The sequence below is a fragment of the Silene latifolia genome, chromosome 8 (genome assembly GCF_048544455.1).
Source record: "Silene latifolia isolate original U9 population chromosome 8, ASM4854445v1, whole genome shotgun sequence".
Taxonomy (NCBI): Eukaryota; Viridiplantae; Streptophyta; class Magnoliopsida; order Caryophyllales; family Caryophyllaceae; genus Silene; species Silene latifolia.
The window spans coordinates 3,805,631-3,830,277 of NC_133533.1; the positions used below are offsets into that span (position 1 = coordinate 3,805,631).

The 24,647-nt window shown below is 37.8% G+C and overlaps 1 protein-coding gene and 1 non-coding gene across 2 annotated transcripts; one reads left to right on the plus strand and one right to left on the minus strand.

Moving 5' to 3' along the window:
- Positions 1 to 3,345: 3,345 nt before the first annotated feature.
- LOC141597846 (small nucleolar RNA R71) lies at positions 3,346 to 3,452 on the minus strand. The gene has a single exon (XR_012523060.1). It is a non-coding gene; the product is annotated as a small nucleolar RNA R71 (small nucleolar RNA).
- Positions 3,453 to 14,341: 10,889 nt separating this feature from the next.
- On the plus strand, positions 14,342 to 24,291 carry LOC141596064 (RNA polymerase II C-terminal domain phosphatase-like 1). Its single transcript, XM_074416083.1, has 17 exons — positions 14,342 to 15,514; positions 17,163 to 17,636; positions 18,023 to 18,233; positions 18,397 to 18,554; positions 18,644 to 18,714; positions 18,903 to 19,008; positions 19,135 to 19,215; positions 19,560 to 20,255; positions 20,483 to 20,546; positions 20,972 to 21,099; positions 21,227 to 21,280; positions 22,205 to 22,301; positions 22,429 to 22,655; positions 22,743 to 22,829; positions 22,921 to 22,986; positions 23,063 to 23,130; positions 23,667 to 24,291. The coding sequence occupies exons 1-17, from the start codon at positions 15,191 to 15,193 to the stop codon at positions 23,770 to 23,772; spliced, it is 3,018 nt and encodes a 1,005-aa protein (XP_074272184.1). The 5' UTR covers positions 14,342 to 15,190; the 3' UTR covers positions 23,773 to 24,291.
- Positions 24,292 to 24,647: the final 356 nt, after the last annotated feature.

The window sequence follows — 24,647 nt, forward strand, 5'->3', positions numbered from 1 at the left end:
ATGTAATAATTAGTATTAATATCATTTTATTATAATTTATAGGCGCGGCGGCAATAAAGTGGAGATTCGAGTTAGAGTAAAATGAGACGGAAATTGAGAAGCAAGTCGGATTGAAGCGAGTCAAGACGGGAGTCACATGTTTAAAAGATGTTGGATATGTGCAAGAAAGTCAAAGTTGACCCAATACTTAACCAAAGTCACACACAGTCATGTTTCTCTGCAAATACCAATCCACGTATCAACCCACCATTCATTCATCATCATCATTTCCTTTACTATTTTTCATCCCCTTCGTATGTCATCACCAACACACCAAATTTAACCCATCCCCGTTTTCGCATCTCCTCTGTTCATCACCATGTCCCTGAGCTCATCACCAACAATTCGACAACAACCAACATGACCCGTCCCCTGCATTTCATCAGTCATTCACCATCATTCTCCATTCATTCATCATCATTAATTCACCATAACCATCCAACCTCCATTACCATCCTCCATTCAACCTTCATCACCTCCAACCTCCATTACCATCCGCATAAGCCACCATTCACCATACTACCCCATCACCATTAATCACCATCTCCATTAACAGCACCCCGACAAACACCATAACCATCATTTATCACCTTCACCATTTTTGGCCCATCACCATTGTTGTTCCCTGCCTGCAACACTTCACCACCATCATTTCCACCATACCACCACGACTTCAACACCATCCGTCACCAACATTGCCGCTCACCTCAACAATCACCATTTTCACTCCCCGCATTCAACCATCATCATATTCAGTCACCATCCGTACCCATCATCATCATCAACTCGCATCATCGGGTATGAACTCGGAATCAAAGCAACAACAGAATTGAAGACGAGAATGAAGAATGTTGGCCCACTCAAATCGATGAAAACGATGAAGCTTTGTCTTGCCGGTCAACCGCAGCCGACTCCTTAACCGCAAAACACACCAATTTGTTCTCTTTTTGTGAAGTCCTCGCTGCCGTATATAGGGACCGGCAGCCGTCTAGCCGGCACAACGCACCACAATCAACAAACTCGCATCAACTTTGTCTTCTCTACCGGTGCCCCGGTCGACCGACTGACCGTGAACACACATCCCACTTTTTTTCTGCTCTTTTCTCAATGGCCTCGCTGCCGGTGACACGGCCGGCGGCCGGTGGACCGGCAAAGAACCCCTGCTCGTCCTTTTTCCTTGTTTTGTCCTTTTTGTCTACTTTTTGTTCAATTACTTTGGGGGATGCGTGAGTGTATCATGACTATTACTAATATTATTATTATTATTATTATTAGGTGTAGGGGAATTATTAGTAAAGTGGTATATAAAGACCACATTAGAATAGAACAAGGGGGGGATTACACAACTACTACCTTAGAAATTAGATTAGAAAATTAGACTAGTTCATCTTTCTCTCAAATATTTTAGAACCCTAAATTAATTTTCCTCTTACCCAAGTTGTAATCTTTACTCAAAAATTAATACAATTGTTCTCTTGTTTATCCAAGTTCTTCTCTTTTCATTAGTTTACAATTAGTAATTTTGGGTTGTATTTGGGGAATTGAAGAATCATTTCATTCTTCCAATCCAAGTTTCCACCTTTTGCAATTAAGTGGTATAATTTCTCTTCCTTATTTCATTTGTTTACATTTTGTTTTTCTCTTAATTCTTGTTTAGTTGTTCATGTTAGAATACTATTTCTTGTTGTTTAATTGATGCTAATCTCTCTCTTGTTCATCTTTTCTTTGTTTTTCATTGTTGTTGCTCTCAAAGATCGAATCTTTGAGTTGTTATTGTTAAAGTTTGTGTCTTTTTGCATTAATCTCTTTCCATCTTAGATTAATTTGTCTTTCCTCATAATTTTGTTGATTAATTGCATGATTAGTAGTAGAATTTATTCTCCCACCATGTTCATGATTAAAGAATCCATCTTTATTGTCTCCTTTGTCTTAAGAAACATGATTAGTGAGTAGTCTTCTACTAGGACTCGGTTTGACCCGACATGAGTAATTTCATTAATTGATTCACATAAAGGCTAATTATTTGGGAAAATTGGTGAGGGTAGTTTAGAGGAATGATATGGTTTATGGATTGATTTTTGGGTAGTGTCGATTTATGACCCTTGACCACCAACGAGAGTTGGTTAGGTTGTGATTTGGATACCCGGAATTCGACCATATTGTTAACCTAGGTTGAGACCGAAAGGGAGAACCGGGTAGGGCACCTCTAAATTAGCGTTTGAAATCGACCTCCGAGAGGGGGAGTGGGATGACCCGGATTACGATGAGTACTTAATGACCTTGACCAAGTTCTTGACCTCCTCGGAAATATGCATGTTTTTGGGGTTGTTGAGTGTTGAGTTAGGGATTCCGACCTTCGAACCCGAGAGGGGGGTTGGTGGGTAGTGCTAGTGTCCTACTTCGAACCCGAGAGGGGGGTCTTAGGCGAATTAGAGCCATCTCCTCCTTGCTTGTCTACCCGAGTGATTAGCCTAGGGAATTAGTATGTGGAATTACGAATTGTTGTGGGAGAACCGAGTTCTAGGCCTTTTAATTATTTGAATTACAACTTAGTCCTTCTTGCTCATTTTACATTCTCTAGTTAAATTGCATTTCATTTTGTTTAGTCTAGTTTTTAGATATTTACACTCATCATTTATTGTCGACTTAGCTAAACAAAAGAGTCAAAACGATTAGTAGTCTTCCTAGCTCCTTGTGGGATCGACCCTCAATTTTGCACAACGATAAATCGTGCACTTGCGAGGTATTATTTGATAACCATCAAGTTTTTGGCGCCGTTGCCGGGGAGCAAAGGCTAGATATTAATCGTTTTATTCTAGTTTAGACTAGGTCTTTCTTTGTTACTAATCCCTTTCTTGAGTAGTGGAAGGTGTTTTAGAAGAACCGGGTAATCTTGAGTTCTTTGAGAATCCATTTGGAATTCCCGAAGAACCAACAATGGCCGCGGTTCCTATGAGGGATAATTTAGCTCCGAAGAAGGTGGTGAACCCAAGTATTGTCAAGCCACCTATTCAAGCCAATAACTTTGATGTGAAGGCTACTTTGTTGCAACTAGTCCAAGGAAACCAATTCGGAGGGGGAGCCACCGAAAACCCCAATGAACATCTTAATGAATTCTTGGATAGTTGTGACATGTTCAAAGCAAATGGAGTGTCGGAGGATGCCATCCGCCTTAGACTCTTTCCTTATTCCTTGAGGGGGAGTGCTAAGGAATGGTTGAAGAGTTGTGAGCCCGATTCATTTAGAACTTGGAATGATGTCTCCAAGGCCTTCTTGAACAAGTACTTTCCACCACAAAGGACCGCAAGAATCAAGAGTGAGCTTCAAGGCTTCACCCAACATGATGATGAGACCCTTTACGAGGCATGGGAAAGGTATAAGGGACTCCAAAGGTTGTGTCCTCATCACGGGATTGGAGATGATGAGTTGATCAACAACTTTTATGAGGGGTTGAGCAATGAAATGAAAATGAACCTAGATTCCGGCTCGGGAAAGGGGGCATTAGATAAAATTGATCACAAGACGGCCAAGGAGCTTATTGAGGAAATGGCTTCCCGAACTTTTCATTGGAATAATGATAGGCGCAAGAGGAAGGGAAAGATAACCGTTGAGTCGGCCAACAATGTTGAGGTTAAAGGGTTGATAGAAGAACTCAAGCAACAAATTGCTTTGTTGAACTCAAGCAACACCTCTAGAAACTCTTCATCAAGTAGGTCTCAAGTGTATTGTTGTGAGATTTGTGGAGATCAAGGGCACCCACCAAATGAATGTCCTTTGATGATGGGAGAGGCAATTTGTATGGAGCAAGTGAATGGAGTGTGGGAATCAATTCCGGCTAGACAAGCCTCCAACAACAATCAATACCATCCCGGAATGAGAGCCCACCAAAATTTTTCCAATGGCTCACAAAATGCCCAAAACCCCACTTTCCAACAAAATCCACAATTTACACCAAATTTCCAAGCCCAAAAGCAAAATCCCACTTTCCAACCAAGACCACAATTCCAACCACTCAATCAACCAATCAACCCACCATTTCAACAAAATTCCCAACCATTTCAACAAAATTCTCAACCCTTTCCACTATCAACCCAACCCAAATCAAACATGGAGCTCATGATGGAGCAATTGATGAATTCTCAAAACCAATTCATCACTCATTCCAACCAAAAACAAGAGGAGACAACATCTTCTATCAACCAACTAAGGACTCAAATGCAAGCCTCCCAAAGAATGACGGATAATCAAATCTCTCAATTGGCTTCTCAAATAAGTCAATTTCAAGCCTCGAATGGAAAATTTCCGGGTAAAACCGAGACCATTAATGCTATACATTTGAGGAGTGGTAGGGAGTTGGAAGACCGGGTGTTCGTAAAGAGGAAAAAGAGTCGCAAACCGGAAGTTGTGGTTGAACCACCAAAAGTGGTTGAAGATGATCTTGTAGAGGTTGTTGTGGAAACTCCCATGGTAGTTGATGAACCTACCAAAATTGTTGAAAAACCCAAGGAACAAGTTGTGAGAACATATGTGCCACCAATTCCTTTTCCTCAAAGGTTGGCAAGAGCAAAGCTTGAGCAAAAGTATGGGAAATTCATGCACATGATGAAAGGTGTGAACATCACCATGCCTTTTATTGATGCCATCAAGGAGATACCCGCATATGGAAAATTCTTGAAGGAGTTGATTTCCAACAAAAATTCATTGGGTCCAAGTACCATGGTCAATTTATCACAAGAATGTAGTGCTATCCTATTGCACAAGATGCCACCAAAGCTTGAAGATCCGGGTAGTTTTTCCATACCATGCACAATTGGGACCGTTCATATTGAGAGAGCCTTATGTGACTTGGGGGCAAGCATTAGCCTCATGCCTCTCAATATCTTCAAGAAATTGAAGGGTTTTGAACTTTCACCTACAAGAGTATCTTTGCAACTTGCGGATAGATCGGTGAGGTATCCAATTGGCCTTGTGGAAGATGTCCCACTCAAAGTGGGTAAACTTGAATTTCCTTGTGATTTTTATGTGATGGATATCCCCGAAGATTCTAAAATTCCAATCATCCTAGGACGCCCTTGCCTTGCTACGGGGGGTGTCTTGATTGATGTGAAAAATGGCAAACTATCTCTTCAAGTTGGTGATGACAAGATAGAATTCTCCTTGGAAAACTCCATGAAATCTCCTTCTATGAGTGACTCTTGTTGTAGAGTGGATGTGTTGGAGGATTGTTTGAATGAGCATAATCTTGAGCCTTCATATTTGGACCCATTTGAAGTTTGTCAAACCAAGGAGGGGGATGGAGTTGATGATGTGTTGGGAGTTGATGTGAAGGAAGATTTGGGTGAATATGATTCAAGAAAAGATGAATTTGAAGACCAAATTGATGATGAGATTGAATTATATTTGAACTCTCCGGATTCATTTGTTCTAAGCTCTTTTGAAGGTGCACCTTGGTCGGATAATTCTTCAAGTGATTGGGAAGCTCAAATTGATGCCTTGGAGGCGGCTCTCAATGGAAATAGTTCGGGTCAAAAGGAGAGTCAAGAAAATTGGGATAAAAATGACAACACCATGAACCTCAATGTTGAGAAGTTGACTCCTCCACCTACTATTCCTTACCAATTTCCTTACCTTGGTGACCAAGAAGAGAATTGTCCAACAAGTGAAACTTATGAGATTCCGTTCCTCTTACCACCTAACTACCATTCCAAGTTTAAGGGTTCTAACCATCAAAAGGACCCTAGAAAGGAAGCCAAGGAGGGTAAGAGGGACTATGATAAGAAGTGTTGGAAGAGAGGTCGGGTGCTGTTTGCTATAGCTTGGCACTACTTGTGTCTAGTTGAAGGTTTTGATAGAGCATTTGACCGTCTTCTCCGTGCCTTGAGTGACATGGATCATGCTAAGTGGAGATTCAAGCAAGACAATTTTGCATGAGAGGTTTGGTGGAGTCCCTCAAGAACCACTAAATTGTATATATTCTCTTCCCTTACTTATACTTTACTTGCATTTTTGTTCCCCCCCTACATTTGTTCCATTGAGGACAATTTCCGTTTTAAGTGTGAGGAGGGGATTCATTACATAAAAATCTTAAAAACTTGAAAAATTTAAAAATACCAAAAACATGTTATTTATTTTCAAATATTCAAAAAAATCAAAAACATGTTCTTACATTTTGGAAAATTCAAAAAACCAACAAAAATATGTTATTTATTTTTCCTATTCTCTCCCTATGCTTTGTTCCATTGAGGACAATGTAAATCTCAAGTGTGGGGAGGGAAATATCCACTTTGTGCATATTGTTTATATTTGTATATATTTGCTTGTTAATTTGAGAAAAATACAAAAATGCCTAAAAATTGAAAAATTTCAAAAATTTCAAAAATATTGCATTGTTTATATCATATTATATATATTGCATTTATCCTAACCTTTTTGATAGGCAACACATGAATCATCGGAGAAGACGCTTGGTAAAATTCTTCCAATTCTTTCTCCTTTATCCTTCCTTTTCTTTTTGTATATATAAGCATGGAGGAGGACGGGATATGTGATGTGGGTGTTCCCTTTGGGAACCGTTTTGGATATGTGTGTTGTTGGTGTGTTGTTAGGACTAGATATTGTTTGCATCTAGACTAGAAATGTGTATATGTGTTCACTCTTGCATTCACGTAGATTGTTCATATGTGTAGTTTGCATCCATACACTTTGCATCGTGTTTGTAAATATTTGCTTAGGGAGTCTAAATGTGGAGGGCATATGTTGCCAATGATGATAATTTGTTTTGCCCGTGTCTTTTCCCTTTTAATAGCTCGTGCCTTTTGATGACACATGTTAGGGTTTTTGCTTGCAAAAACCCGGAAGTCTAGCTTAACAACCAAGTAACGACCACCTTGTGAGACCGTATTAGGCCCGAGACTTGACCTAGGTCCGATATAGCTACTAAAATGTGAGGATAGAGCCTCTATATGGCCGGTCCATCAAACCGGTCCCGTTTAGGTTATGAGAGTAGTTCTCCTTACGTGGTATGTCATGTTAAAACGCATAAGTATGGAGCTCATTCCTTACCGTAGAAGTGTCGATGTGCATATTGAGACAATTTTGTTCAAATAAAGTAACCTCACAATAGCCAAATAAGTTTTTGTTATGCCCTTGAGTCAATTGTTTCCTTTTGTTAACCCATTTTGAGCCTAAGCCTTATCGTTTCTATTGCCAACAAATTAACTACATCCCATAAACAACTCACCTTGGTTGAGTAGTTCGTCATTGTGGTTCTTTTGTGGAGTATATTTGGGTTGAAATTTTGACTCTCCTTGAGGTGTATGATCTTAATGCCACATGAGCGAAATGCAACTTTGGCTACTTTTGTCTAATAAGAGGTGAACAAGTTGAAAAAAAAAAAAAAAAAAAAAAAAAAATGCAAGAAAGAAAATCAAAGAGAAAAGAAAAAAAAATGAAGAAGAAAAACAAATAGAAAAAGAGAAAAAAAAAATGAAAAAGCAAAAAGAAAAGAATGTATATTTTTGTCTCAAATAAAGGGTTGGTAATTTGCAAAATTGAGTTTGTTTTGAAGAAGAATTGAATGCTTTTTGAAAATGGCAATCTTGCCATATTTTGTGGAGGAATTCATTTGCATTGGTTGAGTTTAATGAATTGGTTAGATGTGGCGACTACTCGATCCGATAGCCTCACATGTCATAAAACGGTGCTTGCACCGATCCCTTTTCACCTAACCCAAGCCCCATTACAACCCGGTTGTCTCTCTTGTATGTGCATCATTTAACATTTCTCTTGCGGATATTGGATATAGTACCATATTAGATTGCGGGCATGCTTCGCAAGTCGAGTTAGGAGAGTGATTTTGGTTACTTTTTGTCACAAAAATCACCCCATTTTTTTCATTTGAGTGACTAGTGAAACCCGTGAGAGTCGGGCTTTGGTCTCCTTTTGGTCAAAGGTTTGATATGGAGTCGAATCTTGTGTGCGTCGTGTCATTCTTGGGAGTATAGCAAAGTACTTCCCTTTTCCCGCCAAGAATTTGTTTCTTTGGCATCCCGTGTTGTCAATGTTGGCTACTTGAGCTAGAATTAGGGAGTTGACACCTTGGTAAGACCCGGAGACGACATCCTCCACTAATGACTCTCCTTGTTCGGTTTTTGAAAGAAGAAAAAACGGCCGCTTAGATGAGGAAAGCGGTTTGACTTTTTGTAGATGCATCTTATTTGTCGACTTGTGCTTAAATGATGGATGTGTCGAATTTTTCCGCAAGCCCCCACTTGCCTTGCATCGAAATGCATACCTCATTGTGTTTTGGTGTGAGTCGAAGGGACGGAGAAGGCCCGTTAATTGCCTCTCATCGGATATAATTAGTTTAGCTAGTCTTTTATATTAAGGGTCTCGCTTTAGTTTAAATGAGCTTACTCGAGGACGAGTAAGGTTTAAGTGTGGGGAGATTTGATAAGTAGCATTTTAGTTGTATTTTACCCCGCATTTATACCTTATTCCGACTCGATTTTGCGTGCTTGATTGTTTAATTAGCTCATCTATTTACTAATTTATAATAATTAGGTGTCTTAGTCATATTTAATATTTAATCGTATTTTTATTGTAATATTCGCATTGCTATTAATTTACTAATTTATAATTATTAGTCATTTTAGTTATATTTAATAATTAGTCGGATTTTATGTAATAATTAGTATTAATATCATTTTATTATAATTTATAGGCGCGGCGGCAATAAAGTGGAGATTCGAGTTAGAGTAAAATGAGACGGAAATTGAGAAGCAAGTCGGATTGAAGCGAGTCAAGACGGGAGTCACATGTTTAAAAGATGTTGGATATGTGCAAGAAAGTCAAAGTTGACCCAATACTTAACCAAAGTCACACACAGTCATGTTTCTCTGCAAATACCAATCCACGTATCAACCCACCATTCATTCATCATCATCATTTCCTTTACTATTTTTCATCCCCTTCGTATGTCATCACCAACACACCAAATTTAACCCATCCCCGTTTTCGCATCTCCTCTGTTCATCACCATGTCCCTGAGCTCATCACCAACAATTCGACAACAACCAACATGACCCGTCCCCTGCATTTCATCAGTCATTCACCATCATTCTCCATTCATTCATCATCATTAATTCACCATAACCATCCAACCTCCATTACCATCCTCCATTCAACCTTCATCACCTCCAACCTCCATTACCATCCGCATAAGCCACCATTCACCATACTACCCCATCACCATTAATCACCATCTCCATTAACAAAGACCCCCGACAAACACCATAACCATCATTTATCACCTTCACCATTTTTGGCCCATCACCATTGTTGTTCCCTGCCTGCAACACTTCACCACCATCATTTCCACCATACCACCACGACTTCAACACCATCCGTCACCAACATTGCCGCTCACCTCAACAATCACCATTTTCACTCCCCTGCAATTCAACCATCATCATATTCAGTCACCATCCGTACCCGCATCATCATCAACTCGCATCATCGGGTATGAACTCGGAATCAAAGCAACAACAGAATTGAAGACGAGAATGAAGAATGTTGGCCCACTCAAATCGATGAAAACTGATGAAGCTTTGTCTTGCCGGTCAACCGGCAGCCGACTCCCTTAACCGGCAAAACACACCAATTTGTTCTCTTTTTTGTGAAGTCCTCGCTGCCGGTATAGGGACCGGCAGCCGCTAGCCGACAACGCACCACAATCAACAAACTCGCATCAACTTTGTCTTCTCTACCGGTGCCCTGGCGGTCGATCGACCGCAGAACACACATCCCACTTTTTTTTTCGCTCTTTTCTCAATGGCCTCGCTGCCGGTGACACGGCCGGCGGCGGTGGACCGCAAAGAACCCCCGCTCGTCCTTTTTCCTTGTTTTGTCCTTTTTGTCTACTTTTTGTTCAATTACTTTGGGGGATGCGTGAGTGTATCATGACTATTACTAATATTATTATTATTATTATTATTATTAGGTGTAGGGGAATTATTAGTAAAGTGGTATATAAAGACCACATTAGAATAGAACAAGGGGGGGATTACACAACTACTACCTTAGAAATTAGATTAGAAAATTAGACTAGTTCATCTTTCTCTCAAATATTTTAGAACCCTAAATTAATTTTCCTCTTACCCAAGTTGTAATCTTTACTCAAAAATTAATACAATTGTTCTCTTGTTTATCCAAGTTCTTCTCTTTTCATTAGTTTACAATTAGTAATTTTGGGTTGTATTTGGGGAATTGAAGAATCATTTCATTCTTCCAATCCAAGTTTCCACCTTTTGCAATTAAGTGGTATAATTTCTCTTCCTTATTTCATTTGTTTACATTTTGTTTTTCTCTTAATTCTTGTTTAGTTGTTCATGTTAGAATACTATTTCTTGTTGTTTAATTGATGCTAATCTCTCTCTTGTTCATCTTTTCTTTGTTTTTCATTGTTGTTGCTCTCAAAGATCGAATCTTTGAGTTGTTATTGTTAAAGTTTGTGTCTTTTTGCATTAATCTCTTTCCATCTTAGATTAATTTGTCTTTCCTCATAATTTTGTTGATTAATTGCATGATTAGTAGTAGAATTTATTCTCCCACCATGTTCATGATTAAAGAATCCATCTTTATTGTCTCCTTTGTCTTAAGAAACATGATTAGTGAGTAGTCTTCTACTAGGACTCGGTTTGACCCGACATGAGTAATTTCATTAATTGATTCACATAAAGGCTAATTATTTGGGAAAATTGGTGAGGGTAGTTTAGAGGAATGATATGGTTTATGGATTGATTTTTGGGTAGTGTCGATTTATGACCCTTGACCACCAACGAGAGTTGGTTAGGTTGTGATTTGGATACCCGGAATTCGACCATATTGTTAACCTAGGTTGAGACCGAAAAGGAGAACCGGGTAGGGCACCTCTAAATTAGCGTTTGAAATCGACCTCCGAGAGGGGGAGTGGGATGACTCGGATTACGATGAGTACTTAATGACCTTGACCAAGTTCTTGACCTCCTCGGAAATATGCATGTTTTTGGGGTTGTTGAGTGTTGAGTTAGGGATTCCGACCTTCGAACCCGAGAGGGGGGTTGGTGGGTAGTGCTAGTGTCCTACTTCGAACCCGAGAGGGGGGTCTTAGGCGAATTAGAGCCATCTCCTCCTTGCTTGTCTACCCGAGTGATTAGCCTAGGGAATTAGTATGTGGAATTACGAATTGTTGTGGGAGAACCGAGTTCTAGGCCTTTTAATTATTTGAATTACAACTAAGTCCTTCTTGCTCATTTTACATTCTCTAGTTAAATTGCATTTCATTTTGTTTAGTCTAGTTTTTAGATATTTACACTCATCATTTATTGTCGACTTAGCTAAACAAAAGAGTCAAAACGATTAGTAGTCTTCCTAGCTCCTTGTGGGATCGACCCTCAATTTTGCACAACGATAAATCGTGCACTTGCGAGGTATTATTTGATAACCATCAAGAAGCCGAGATGAATAATAGAGGCAAGAAGGGTTCAACTCAAGACATTATTCTACAAGCCACGGGTGGTAACGATACTTGCTCTGGAATTACACCCGGAACAAATATTAATATTAATACTATTAGGGTAATTTGATAACTTGTAATTTTCTTTAAAATCTTATACCTAAAATAACATTTTCTTACAAACTTGATACCAAATCTTATAAAAATCCCTAAATTAACGATTTTGCCCTTACTAATTTGATGGTTTTTAGTGGTGGTAATCGTGGATGTGTGTGTTAATAGGTGAGGCAGATGATGACAATGTTTAATTAGTAAGGGTAAAATTGTTAATTCAAGGATTTTTTTCAGATTTGGTATCAAGTTTGGAATAAAATATTATTTTAGGTATAAGATTTTAAAAAAAGTTATCTTAGGTATAAGATTTGAAAAAGTGGCTTATTCAAGGTATAAGTTATTAAATTACCCATATTATTATTAATGTTCTTCTTATTCTTCTTCTAATAATAATAATAATAATAATAATAATAATAATAATAATAATAATAATAATAATAATAATAATAATAATAATAATAAATTATTATTATTATTATTATTATTATTATTATTATTATTATTATTATTTTCATTCAATTCAAATCAAATCAAATTAGTTCGATTCAAATTATTCGATTCGATTCGATTCAAATTTCATCCATTCATTCGATTCAAACTTCATTCGGTTCAATTTCGTTCGGTTCAAATTTAAAAAGCGGAAAAAAGAAGTCCTACTCCCTACTCCAACAAATGGATAGAAAGGAAAAAAATAGAGAAGAGGTTTATGTCTAATCTTGAATGAGAAATGGGTGTTTTCTTGGCTTAAATGTGCAATGACGTGATATATTCGGTGTATCTAATTTAGAGCTGATCAAATGGCCCCAGCCCATTGGCCCTATCCGGCCCGGCCCGGTTTTTTGAAAGGCTTGGGCCTTTAGTTTTGGCCCAAAAAAGCCCATGGGCCGGCCTAAAAAGGCCCAAAATATTTTGGGGCCGGGCTTGGGCCAAGCGTTTGGCCCAAATTTTGGCCCGGCCCGGCCCATATTTATTAATAATGAATATTTTTCTAATAAAACCTATTAAAGTAGCGTTAAAGTTATACTCAACTCTTTACAAACTCAAGTATATTTTTTTAAATTTATAAAACAAGGTATACATAACATAAATCATATCTAAGAATGCATGATTAAGCATTCTAAAGTGGTGATTTTTGTCATTATTTTATTTTAGAGAGCAATTAATATGCATTTCATCATATTTTGTGCAATTTTATACACTATGTATGTTTTAAAAGTTGTAACTGAAGGTATTACGCTAATTATTTCCTAGGGTAAGTCGTAAATTTTAGGGCCCGAAAAAGTCCATTTAGGCCCAAAAGCCCGCATTAGCCCATAAGGGCCGGGTTTGGGCTTGCTAAATAAGCCCACACATCTGGGCCGACCCGGCCCGACCCACACAAATGGGCCGCTTTTATTAGAAGGGCCCGGCCCAAGCCCGCATTGGCCCGGCCCATGATCACCTCTAATCTAATTTAATATCTAATAATTTTAATCTTGAACAAGATGATACGCGTAAATGGAACTGTAGTTCTTTTCCTATCACATGAGCGACATAACTAATCGATTTTGGTGTCGTATATGTTACTACCGAAAAATAACTTCCGATTTGAAAGTTATTTTGTCGTTTATAGAATCATACTTCTTTACCTAATCTCGATTCTAGAACTAACACAATGTTGTATACATTAATATATACGCTGAAAAATAACTCTCGCTATAAATGTTATATGTCGTCATGAATGATTGATTATGGGTAACCTTGAATAAGTTTAGGTTGGTACATCTGTCTCCCTCTTATGACCTTACCCCGCAATTTGCAAGAGTCTTTGAGGCACTCGAATAATATACATCAGCGTTATGTCAAACGAGTTTAGGTTGCTACTTCACCTACATCAGTTAAATATTTATCCACATAGTGACGGATAAAAATGTATGACGAGTGGATGGTGAGTCGTTATTCCTTGAATCCTTGCCAACAATATCTTTTTGATCCATGATATTCTTCATTTTATAACAAAATAGTACGAGTAACATAATTTACCAAATTAAGATATTTACTACCTAAAATACTCAACCTTTTATTTTCTCTATGCATACGTTTAATTAAAATATCACAAATTCTCATTGAAGACATGACATATCCGTCACAAGCTGAAGACGGATACCATTTTACCTCACAATGTACCCACTTTTTCTCTCTCTGTAACACTATTCATGTGGTCCCCTTTCTCCACTAACCCATTTTGTTACCATTTTATCTCACAAAATATCCGTCACAAATGGTAACCCGTCACAAGGGAGACCAATTGTTAAAATATACAGTAATCATTTAGCATGAAACCACTTCACAATTTTACCACGTAAGTACGTAACACATTTAATGATTCACGTGTTTTCCCCTCGACCCTCCGCTTTATCCACAAGTAACACAAACGTCATGAAATAAATAAGACGAAAGAATCGCCTAAGTAGTGAACTTAACCCGATGTCCCGATTCAAACCTGATTCATTAGTGTAAAACTACTTCACTTAGCTCCCTAATAACTTATTTTTATAACTAATCACGTGTTTCTCACTTGAACATCCGTTTCATTTCCAGGTGACATCTGATCATCCGTATAAACCGTACGAAACAAGCTGCTCAAATAACAAATCGATCAATACAACATTTTAAAGTAACTAATCGATACAAATCAAACTCCAGTCATTCAAATTCTAACCCGATTCATTACCATTCACATACAATCAACACCCACTTAAAAGGAGATTGATTGAAATTTGAATTTGATAAAGCCTCATCATTCATACAATCATACAATTATTATACACACTCATATTTCATGACCTAATTAACAAAATCAATAAAATCAAAATCCCCAATTTCTTCAATCACACATTCTTCCCCTCACGACCTTCGCACATCACATCACATTTCACATCTTGTAGTGGAATTTTGAAATTACCATTTTACCCCTAGGGTTTTCTATTTCCCCCTTTTCCCCCACACACTTTTTTAATCGCCGAAGAAAATTCACAATTAAAACAATTTCATTCAAACAATCAAGATTCAAGCAAAAACCCCTAATTAAATTCGCGTATCAATCGAATTTTACATCATACTGGACTTAAATCTATCGCTCGTATCAATCATCGTACGATTATCGCTCAAAAACCCTAATTTTCCAGTCTCGTGATTCGGATCCATGGCGTTGTAATCTTTGAAAGGATTTTGATTCGATAGATCTGCTAATTGAATTGTGAATCGATTAATCGAACACAAGATGAAGAAAAATTGAAACTTGCAGGAATTTATTCGTCTCTCACAAACCCTAGAAATTAGCAGATCATACATAAACGCCCAAATCAGTATCTTTTTCAATTTTTCTTAAATACCCTTTTTCTGGAATTAATTTTCAAGTCTAAATTCAACAAAAAGGAAGAATCTTTGATTGAAATTAGTAGATCATACATAATAATTACTCATATTAGTAACTTTTTTTTTAATTTTTTGAAAACCCATTTTTAGAAACCCTAAAATTTAGCTAAATTTAAGACTAAAAAGATGATGAAAACAGTGATTTATGATGAAGAGGGAAAAATAATTGGAGAATTAGAAGCATATTTTGATGAATATAAATATGCAAATTCATTTGAAGTAGTTGAATTATTGAGGGATGGGTTGAAGATAAGAGAAATATCAAAGAGTGGTGAAAGATGTCATCCACTTGCTGTACTTCATACAATTTCATCTGAAAATTGTAGTTTTTCTGGAGTTTGCTTCAAATTGATTGAATACAAGTCACCATTATTTCATCTACAACAACAAGAACATCCTCATGATACACAGCTTTTTGGGTTGCATTCTACCTGTCTCAGAGAAAACAAGGTAATATAACCAAGATAAATGAACCATTTTTGATGATTTTAAGTTAGTTTGGATTAAATTTGGTTAAATTTGAAGTTTATTGATTGAGATGTGGTAATTGTTGTGAAAAATGTGATTGTGAAGACGGGTTTTTGGACCATTGACATTAGTTTTGAACTGGCTTAGTTGCGGTTTGATGTATGAACTTGAATGGATTTTAGTGAGATTAAGTTTTTTGGACCATTGACATTAGTTTTGAATTGTTTTAGTTGTGGTTTAATGACTGAATTATCTTGATTTTAAGTATTAAATATGATATGATTGAATTCGATTAAATTTCGTTAAATTGAAGTTTATGGGTTGAGATGAGGTGAATTAGTGAGAAAAATGTGATGGTGAAGATGGGGTTTTTGGACCATTGAGAATTTGACATTAGTGTTGAACTGGTTTTGTTGTGGTTTGATGAATAAACTTGAATGGATTTCTGTGAGATTAAGTTAATTTGATTAAATTTGAAGTTTATATGTTTAGATGAGGTGAATTGGTGACAAATTGTGATTGTGAGGACGATATTTTTTTACCATTGACATTAGTTGCGGGTTGATGAATGAAGTTGAATGGATTTTTGCGATATTAAGTTAATTTGATTAGATTTGAAGTTTATTGGTTGAGATGATGAGATAAATGTTGATGTGAAGATGAGTTTTGACCTTTGACATTAGTTGTGAACTGGGTTAGTTGTGGTTTGCTGAGTAATTTTGATGAGAACAAATATTATGATGATGATGATGATTTTATTTTAAATGAAGAATTGGCTGGACTAAAATGAGTAATCTGATTTTCCGATGATCTGGGTTAGAAAGATTGACACTTTGGTGGATTTTGGTGTACAATTTGATGAAGCAACCTAGTCATGTGGGTCATGATGTATACTTGATGTAGTGATGGAGCTGCAAAGGACATGTGACATTTTGAGGTCATAAGAATGTACATGTTTTGGCTATCGACATGAGTGTTGAGTCGAACTGAAGTTTTGTGATGAATTAATTCATGTAAGATATACTGTAGTAGGATTTAGGGTACTGACACTTTGATGGAACTGGATTGGAAAGATTGGCGATTTAAATATTTAATGATTAATTATGATACTACTAAAATTATTCAGTTTGATATGGAAATAAATTGAGAGGTTTAAAAAGATTGCGGTGCTTATTAGTACATTGGTGTTGTTGGCTGATTATGAAATTGACAATTTACTTGATGTTTGGTGCAAACTGGGTTCTTAACTAATTTGGATGCCGAATAAAACTTAATTGGGTGGAATTACAATTTGAATGCTGCCATGGGCTGTAAACTGCTTTGTTGGTGTGTGAAACTTTGAGCTTTGATGAACAATGATTTATTATGATTAAGAATAAAAGATTGCAACTTCAACTTTTCTTATTCCCCCACATGACCATATGTCCAACACTCGAACCTGACATGACACTTAAACACCTCATTTTAAGCCAATTTATGCAGATTTTTTTAAAAATAGCCGAGTACGCTACATAGGAACCCATCTGTCTCAGATACTATTAAAAGAGTCTGAGCAACATAGGGTAGAAGTAATTTTGATTCAACTTGACATGAAGTCATGAACCATGCTCTGGCTTTTGTAATTCTGCAGACTGTTGTTGTGCCCTTTGGTGATGAGGATATTCATTTTGTGGCGATGCGTTCTAGAAGGATGGACAAAACCGCTTGCTTTTGGGGTTTCAGTCTTACCCGAGGGTTATATGAAGCATGCCTTGACATGTTAAATCTTAGATGTCTTGGCATTGTTTTTGACCTTGATGAGACACTGATCGTTGCAAACACGTTGCGGTCATTTGAGGATAGGATTGAGGCCTTGCAAAGGAAACTTATTGTAGAAATTGACTCGCAAAGAATTGCGGGTATGACTGCTGAAGTGAAACGTTACCAGGAGGACAAGGCTATACTAAAGCAGTATGCTGAAACTGATCAAGTGGTGGACAATGGTAAAGTTCACAAAATTCAAGCAGAGGTGGTTCCAGCGCTCTCGGACAATCACCAGACTATTGTTAGACCTCTTATACGGTTACCAGATAAAAACATTGTTCTTACTCGAATAAATCCACAGGTTGGTTTTCTGCAAGAATTTCCTCCTTGTGCTTGAAATGTATGAATTCTTCTTGATATACTAACCTAAAGTGACTGCGCTGCTTTAATTGTGAAGTAACAGCCATTCGATGTAGTTTTCGACCCAATTTTCATCTCGGGTCATTCGGAAACAGTCTCTTTGTGTTGCTTACACAAGGGTAAGACTGCGTACATCCGACCCCCCCCCCCCCTTTCCCTTCTCTTACCCTTCAATTTGCGGGAGCCATTGAGGCATTGGGGTAATGTTGTTGTTATATAACCTATAACCAAGTGGTCACAGATATGTACTTGGTTACATATTTGATAGTTCATGTGATTACTGTTATAGGATTGTTTTCTGATATTTTAAATGTTGTACATGCTCAGATTCGTGATACAAGTGTTCTTGTAAGACTGAGACCTGCATGGGAGGAACTACGCAGCTACTTAACTGCCAGAGGTCGTAAACGTTTTGAGGTTTATGTTTGTACAATGGCTGAAAGAGATTATGCTTTGGAAATGTGGAGACTTCTAGATCCTGACTCCAATTTGATAAGTACAACAGAAGTTTTGGATCGTATTGTGTGTGTCAAGTCCGGTAAGAGTTAAAAAAGTTGCAATTTATATTGTGCAGTTATTCATAAAGTTGTCAATTTTTTGTTTGTGTTTCCTTGTTTATATTCGGAGGAGGTTCATGTAGATCTACTGGAATTTTATTATGAACTGCAGTATTTCACATTCATAGTTTTTGTGTTTAATAGGATCAAAGAAGTCGCTATTTAATGTTTTCCATGATGGCATTTGTCATCCGAAAATGGGTTTGGTGATCGATGATCGGTTAAAGGTGTGGGATGAGAAAGATCAGCCTCGAGTGCATGTTGTTCCTGCATTTGCTCCATATTATTCACCCCAGGCGGAGGTAATATATTTCTAGTCTGTCTGGTGTACCCAACAAACATATATTGCTGAATTTCCTTTTTCTTTAACGGGTGTAACTTCGTATTGTAGGCAAATAATGCCATTCCAGTTCTCTGTGTTGCTAGAAACGTAGCGTGCAATGTTCGAGGTGGCTTTTTCAAGTAAGTTTTTGGCTGTTTTGGAATTTTTGCAAATATTACTGCCTTTGGGAGTACAGCTTGTGTTTCAACATTTTTTTTGTTCTACAAGCTCTCTCTGTTATTTCCTGGTTGCCTTAAATGGCATATAGATTTATTGTGTTGTATTTATGTTCTATTTCTAGCTTCACTTGACATGTGAATTTTGGCAGAGAATTCGATGATGTTCTCTTGCCACGGATTAATGAAGTTCATTTTGAAGATAATCCGAAAGATGTCCCAATTCCTCCTGATGTCAAAAATTATTTGGTGGCCGAGGTATGATTGCTTCTTTTCTGATATTGGTTTTTTTGGGCTGCTGACAGAAAATTTGGTCTTTTTAGTTTGACGGTTGCCTTTTTCTTCTTGCGAGCCATATGCTAATACCTTTGTTCCGGCACACAGGATGATGGCTCTGGTTCCAACGGGAATAAAGAACTCGGTTTTGATGGAATGGCAGATGCAGAGGTTGAAAGAAGGCTCAAGGTAAATCTTGTATGATGACTTTTAAGGGTATTTTATGAGTTTTAAAGTTTCTCTACCGTATGGAAAAGAAAGCTCCCTATGTTTCATTATTTCTTGTTCTCCTCGGGTAAATTATTGTTATCAGTCTCTTGAAAGATGGTCTCACACAGTTATAATTTGAGATCAACTCATTTAACTATTGGCTCTACCTATCTTATACCTATAAACCTACAGGCTCTACTACCCCGTTAAATTCTCATAGGAATTAGTCTCATTGATTAATTTAATACTATCATGAGAATATGAGTGTGTATTTTTAATTGTTTAGCAACACAAAACCTAAATTTTTGTGTTTCTGTTAACAGGAAGCAGCTTTAGTTTCAACAGCATTCCCTTCTGCACCTTCTCCGGCAAGTGTTACTCTTGATCCCAAACTGGCGTCTTCTCTGCCATTCACAATGGCTGTTCCTTCCATGGCAATCCCTCAGCCTACCGCTCAAGCATCATTGACACCTTTCCTTACTAACTTGTTCTCTCAAGCAGGACCGTTAGTTAGACCACTAAATAGTATTGGTCCTCCAGAGCTAGGGTTGCACAATTCCCCTGCGCGAGAAGAAGGTGAAGTACCTGAATCTGAGCTTGATCCTGATACAAGGAGGCGACTTCTCATATTGCAGCACGGGCATGATTTTAGAGAAACCTTACCAAATGAGGCTCAGTTTCCTGTTAGATCTCCACTTCAAGCACCTGTCGCAGGTCATATGCCCGGGCCACTGCCTCTCGCAGGTCCGGGTCCGGGTCCGGGTCCAGTTCCAATTCAAGCTCCTGGTCCTGGGTCCAGTCCTGTTTCTGTTCCACGGGTGCAATCACGAGGGAGCTGGTTTCCAGTTGAGGGTCACATGAGCCCAGGACCGATGAGTAGACCCGGACCTAAAGAATATCCTATTGGTCCTGATTCTGGATATATTGAAAAGCAACGGCCACCTCCTTTTCAACGAAGGGTGGATAGTTCTGTTAGATCAAATCGACCTTTTCCTGAAAAACTGAGACCGGCGAGGGAGGTAAATTCCCTCTCTTCAGCATTACTGTCTGGTTTCAATATTAGAGATATCTTGTATTTTCCTTTGTATTACTATGATTGTTGTAGAAATTTCTTGATGTTGAAGATGCATTGAATGTTACTCTACGAGGAAACAACTTTATTTGAAAGACGTCGTGTAACAGAAATCAAAATCCTTTTTTGTTGTTAGATGCTGGTAAAAAAATAAGCCGAATTTTCTTACTGCAGGCTCCTCAAAGAGACGACAGATTGAGATCAAGTCACTCACTACCTGGCCACCAGTCATTTAAAGGTAATCAGTGAGTCTAAATTGGAAAATTTTCACTATAATTAACGTTAAATAATCTTAGATATTGATATCATTGCTTTCCGCAGTACTATGGATAATGTGACTTATTATGGGAATAACTTGTTTATCTTGCAACCTCTTTAAATACATTTTAGTTTGTAAACTGTGAAATGTTGGTGTCTGTCATTAATAAATTGAGAAGAAAAAAGTTCTAAACTTATATAGTAGGAGTAACTTGGAAAGGACGATACCTACTGAAAGTATTTTGGTGTATCGAGAGTTAAATAATTCTTGTACCATATCCCATTCTTTGATGCAGTTGTGATGTCTGTCTCTTAGTTGTTGCTTCTTCCTTGTTATAAAGGTCAAGGGCTAATGTTAGAAAATTTTCTTCTGTACATCTAAAACTATTGTTTTCTCTTTCAAAGGTGATGACATCTCCTTGAGTAGATCATCAAGCATCAAGGATTCTGAAGTTGTGCCCAAACGGGGTAGTTCGTTTCCAGAAACTCCTTCTGGTGCTTTATATGATATAGCAGCGAAGGTTGGAGCGAAGGTAATGCTTAGAAGTTAGAATGCCTTTAAGAGATTCGGTGGCTTCGGTTATCAACTTACTTCCTTGTTATGTTTCTAGTTACCATCTTTGTTTATTTATTTGTTGATTGATATATTGACTTTTGTAGGTTGAATTTAAAACAGGATTGGTCCGTTCCACAGAGTTGAGGTTCTTAATGGAGGTGTGTGCACTCTCATGTGCAAACATTTTATTATTATTATTTATGTTTGTCGTATTTCTTCGTTTTCCTAGGTATGGTTATCATAGTCACGCGGTTGCTGTCCATATTAGTTATCTATGTTCTGGAAAGTTAGTGTCATTTACTTTTCCACTTGTCCATATTCTTCTTTAACATGGTTGTGGCGGTTGAAATGAATATACCATTGATAATACCAAAATCAGACAAAATCCTTTCTTATGGAATACTGACTAGCTAGGGTTTGCTTAGATGGAAGGATTTGAAGCAATAGTGAGTGAAGGGAAAGGGAGGAGGACAAAATCAACAAAATATTGGTCATTTGTTATTACTAAAAAAGGAAAATGGAAAATCATAAGTCAAAGAATACCAAGTCTTTGTTTCAGTTAGATATGGAAAATACTTAAAAAGGAAATCATAATTTAACGGTATTGAGTTTATAGAGGCGATAAATGCAACAATGTCGAAGTTGGTCGAAATCGAAGATTACAATGTAGCCAATTATGTTGGTAGATGACAAAGATTTGCCTCGTCATCTTAGTGACCATAGTTTAGTCGGTGATATAGAGGAATACTGCGTGACTTCTTGTTGTTTGTGTGTTCTTATGTCTGGTGCCTTTCGAGGCTAATTTTGACGGTCTTACCAATGGCTCAATGTACGCCCTAAATGGCCCATGTTTAGCATTTAAGGTTGATAAGTTAGGTAGGTGGTGCTTCTAAGATTAAGCTTGCCTTGTATAGAGATCGTGTTTTATCAATGGAGTCGGTGGTAATCAGTGATAAGTGTCATTGCTCGGATAGTTCATTGCTGGACAATATTTTTGTACGATAACTTTAGTCATCACAGTGACTACTATTTAGTATTTTGTTGTCTTGCTATTGAACTTGGTATGAAAATATTATGTGTAGGCTTATTTTTCTGGGGAGCGTGTTGGTGAAGGAACTGGTGTTAAAAGAAAGGAAGCCCAGTATCGCGCTTCAGAAGCTGCTTTGATGAATCTGGCTGGTAAGATCCTCGCTCCCGAATCTAGGACTAACATCATTATGCAGCTATGCTATAATCTGTACTCAGAGATTTCGTAATGATTTATTCTACTCGTAGAATGAGTTATTGATGATATTTTAAATTACAGATAGATACTTGACCCACATTAAGTCAGATTCCAGCACTCCACAAAGTGACACAAGTCGTGGTCAGAGTCCCAATAACATCAGAAATCCAAGTGATTCACATTCTCCTGGTGATCGACCCGTAACTAAAGAGGAGACATCACCTTCAGTTGAGCCAACTAAACCAGATGACTCTAATGTCGATGATTCTAAGGACTCTGCTAGTTCAGTATCTGCTCTTAAAGAATTGGTAGGTCTCGTGAGATTGTATTTGTTGTTACAACACACTTTCTTTTGATCCATGTGCTTGACTAATTTATCGTTATATATGTGACAGTGCATGAAGGACGGACTCAGTATTGATTTTAGAGCTCCGTCTCCATCTTCTACTAGTACCAACCAAGGAGATCAAGTACATGTAGAGGTACTCATAGTTTTTCGTATGGCTTGAAATCCCTTTAAAATTGGTTTATCATAAAATGGCGACCACATAATCCATACAATTCTTGGTGCAGGTGACAATAGATGGTAAAGTTCTAGGCCAAGGCACAGGATTAACGTGGGACGAAGCGAAGATTCAGGTAGAAGTTCGTTCTTCTGTGGAAAGGTTTTGCGCTGTATCAATTTGTATTGACTGTTTTCAATTTTTTTCTTCAGGCTGCTGAGAAAGCTCTTGCAAGTCTTAAGTCCATGCCTAGTCAATTGAAACGTCCGGGATCTCCAAGGTTAGTATATTCATTAAGCAAGGATATAAGGAAAATAAAACCAAATTTAAGAATATTGAGTAAATAATCCTTCTAAGTCCTTTGCAATGCCATATTTTCTTTATTTATGCTTGAAATAGTCTCACTATAGACGGATATATCCGTCTAAAGTGAAAGACGGGTCAAATATGCTTAAAGTGGTGACATTTTTAGGCCCCACCATGCAACTTGTTGCTTGTCTTATGCTTAAAGTGGGTGGATATTTGGCCCGTCTATATAGACGGATATCTCCCGTCTATAATGAGAATTTGTTTTTGGTGTAAACCATCCGGTTTAATCCGGATTCGAGCCGGGTAGGACCACTAGGGCGATAAAGCTCTCCCTCATGAGTTTTAACACCCAGGGCTCGAACACGAGACCTTTGGTTAAGCTAGAACAACCCCTTGCCAGTTGATCTAAGTGCTCATGGGTTATAATGAGAATTTGTGATACCTGTATAGGAGGGATCTTTCCCTGGCAAAGTTTTTACGCATTTTGTTATTGATCGCTAACTGCAGGTCATTACAAGTGACGACAAACAAACGTTACAAGGCAGAATATCCTCAGGTTTATCAGCGAATGCCATCTTCAAGGAATCCTAGGAATGCATCTCCCGTGCTTTGAAAATGGTATAATATATATACACACATTAAATGTCTCGGGAGACTATCGGATGTTGCAAGGTATGGTAGTATCACAGCATTGACACAAGGAACCACAGATTTTAAGGAAAAGCCTTGCCGCCATGCGTTTTTTCACCAGATGATCAATTCTTCGAGGTTTGAGTGGGGGTTTGCAATTTACAAAAATGACCTGAGTTAATGTCATCCTTGGACTTTTCCGCCACATTGTGTTGTACAAGGTGTTGATACTACTACCCTTCAGCATTGTCGAGGAGCCAATGTTCCTTTGCTAGATGATTCGATTGTTGCTCGAAAGGCTAGAGCCAGAGTGCTATACTTGACTCTTGAGTGAATGTATTCATGTAGGATGTATAGTTGAAATTAGTGTCAGGTCTGTTTCCTTGTATTTGTCTTGTTCAATCTCGGTATAGCTTCTGCATGTATACATGCAGACGGGGAGATCAATTTTTTGACATCGGTCTGGCTGATTTATTCAAAGATGGCAGCTTCAAAAAACAAAGCCTTTGACTTTCTTTCGTCGTTCTAAAGTTGCCTTTTTCAGGTCCGAAATCCCAAGGGAATGGTTGGAGAATTCATCACATTCTTGGATAGATTGTGAAATCAACTTGACCCTATTCGCCATACATCTGGGATCGTAAAAAGCGAGTCGTGATTAATGATTATCACAAGTAGTTAGGTGGATCTATTCAGATTATTGAAGTATAAAGTAAGCACACAGATCTGGACTCTCTTCGACGTGACGAATTATTCCTGTGATTGCTACGTTGTAACAGAAGACCAAACGTAAAACATAACAACCAGGAAAAGGATTTCAATTCCCTTCCGTTTCCTTCGACTTTTCATAGTGCATGGTGA

Excerpts from the sequence above, each read along its gene's own strand:
- LOC141596064 (XM_074416083.1), top strand. The coding sequence starts at position 15,191 with ATGATGAAAACAGTGATTTATGATGAAGAGGGAAAAATAATTGGAGAA. Across the intron at positions 20,256-20,482 it reads AACTGAGACCGGCGAGGGAG|GCTCCTCAAAGAGACGACAG; the intron begins GTAAATTCCCTC and ends TTCTTACTGCAG. Across the intron at positions 23,131-23,666 it reads AAACGTCCGGGATCTCCAAG|GTCATTACAAGTGACGACAA; the intron begins GTTAGTATATTC and ends CGCTAACTGCAG.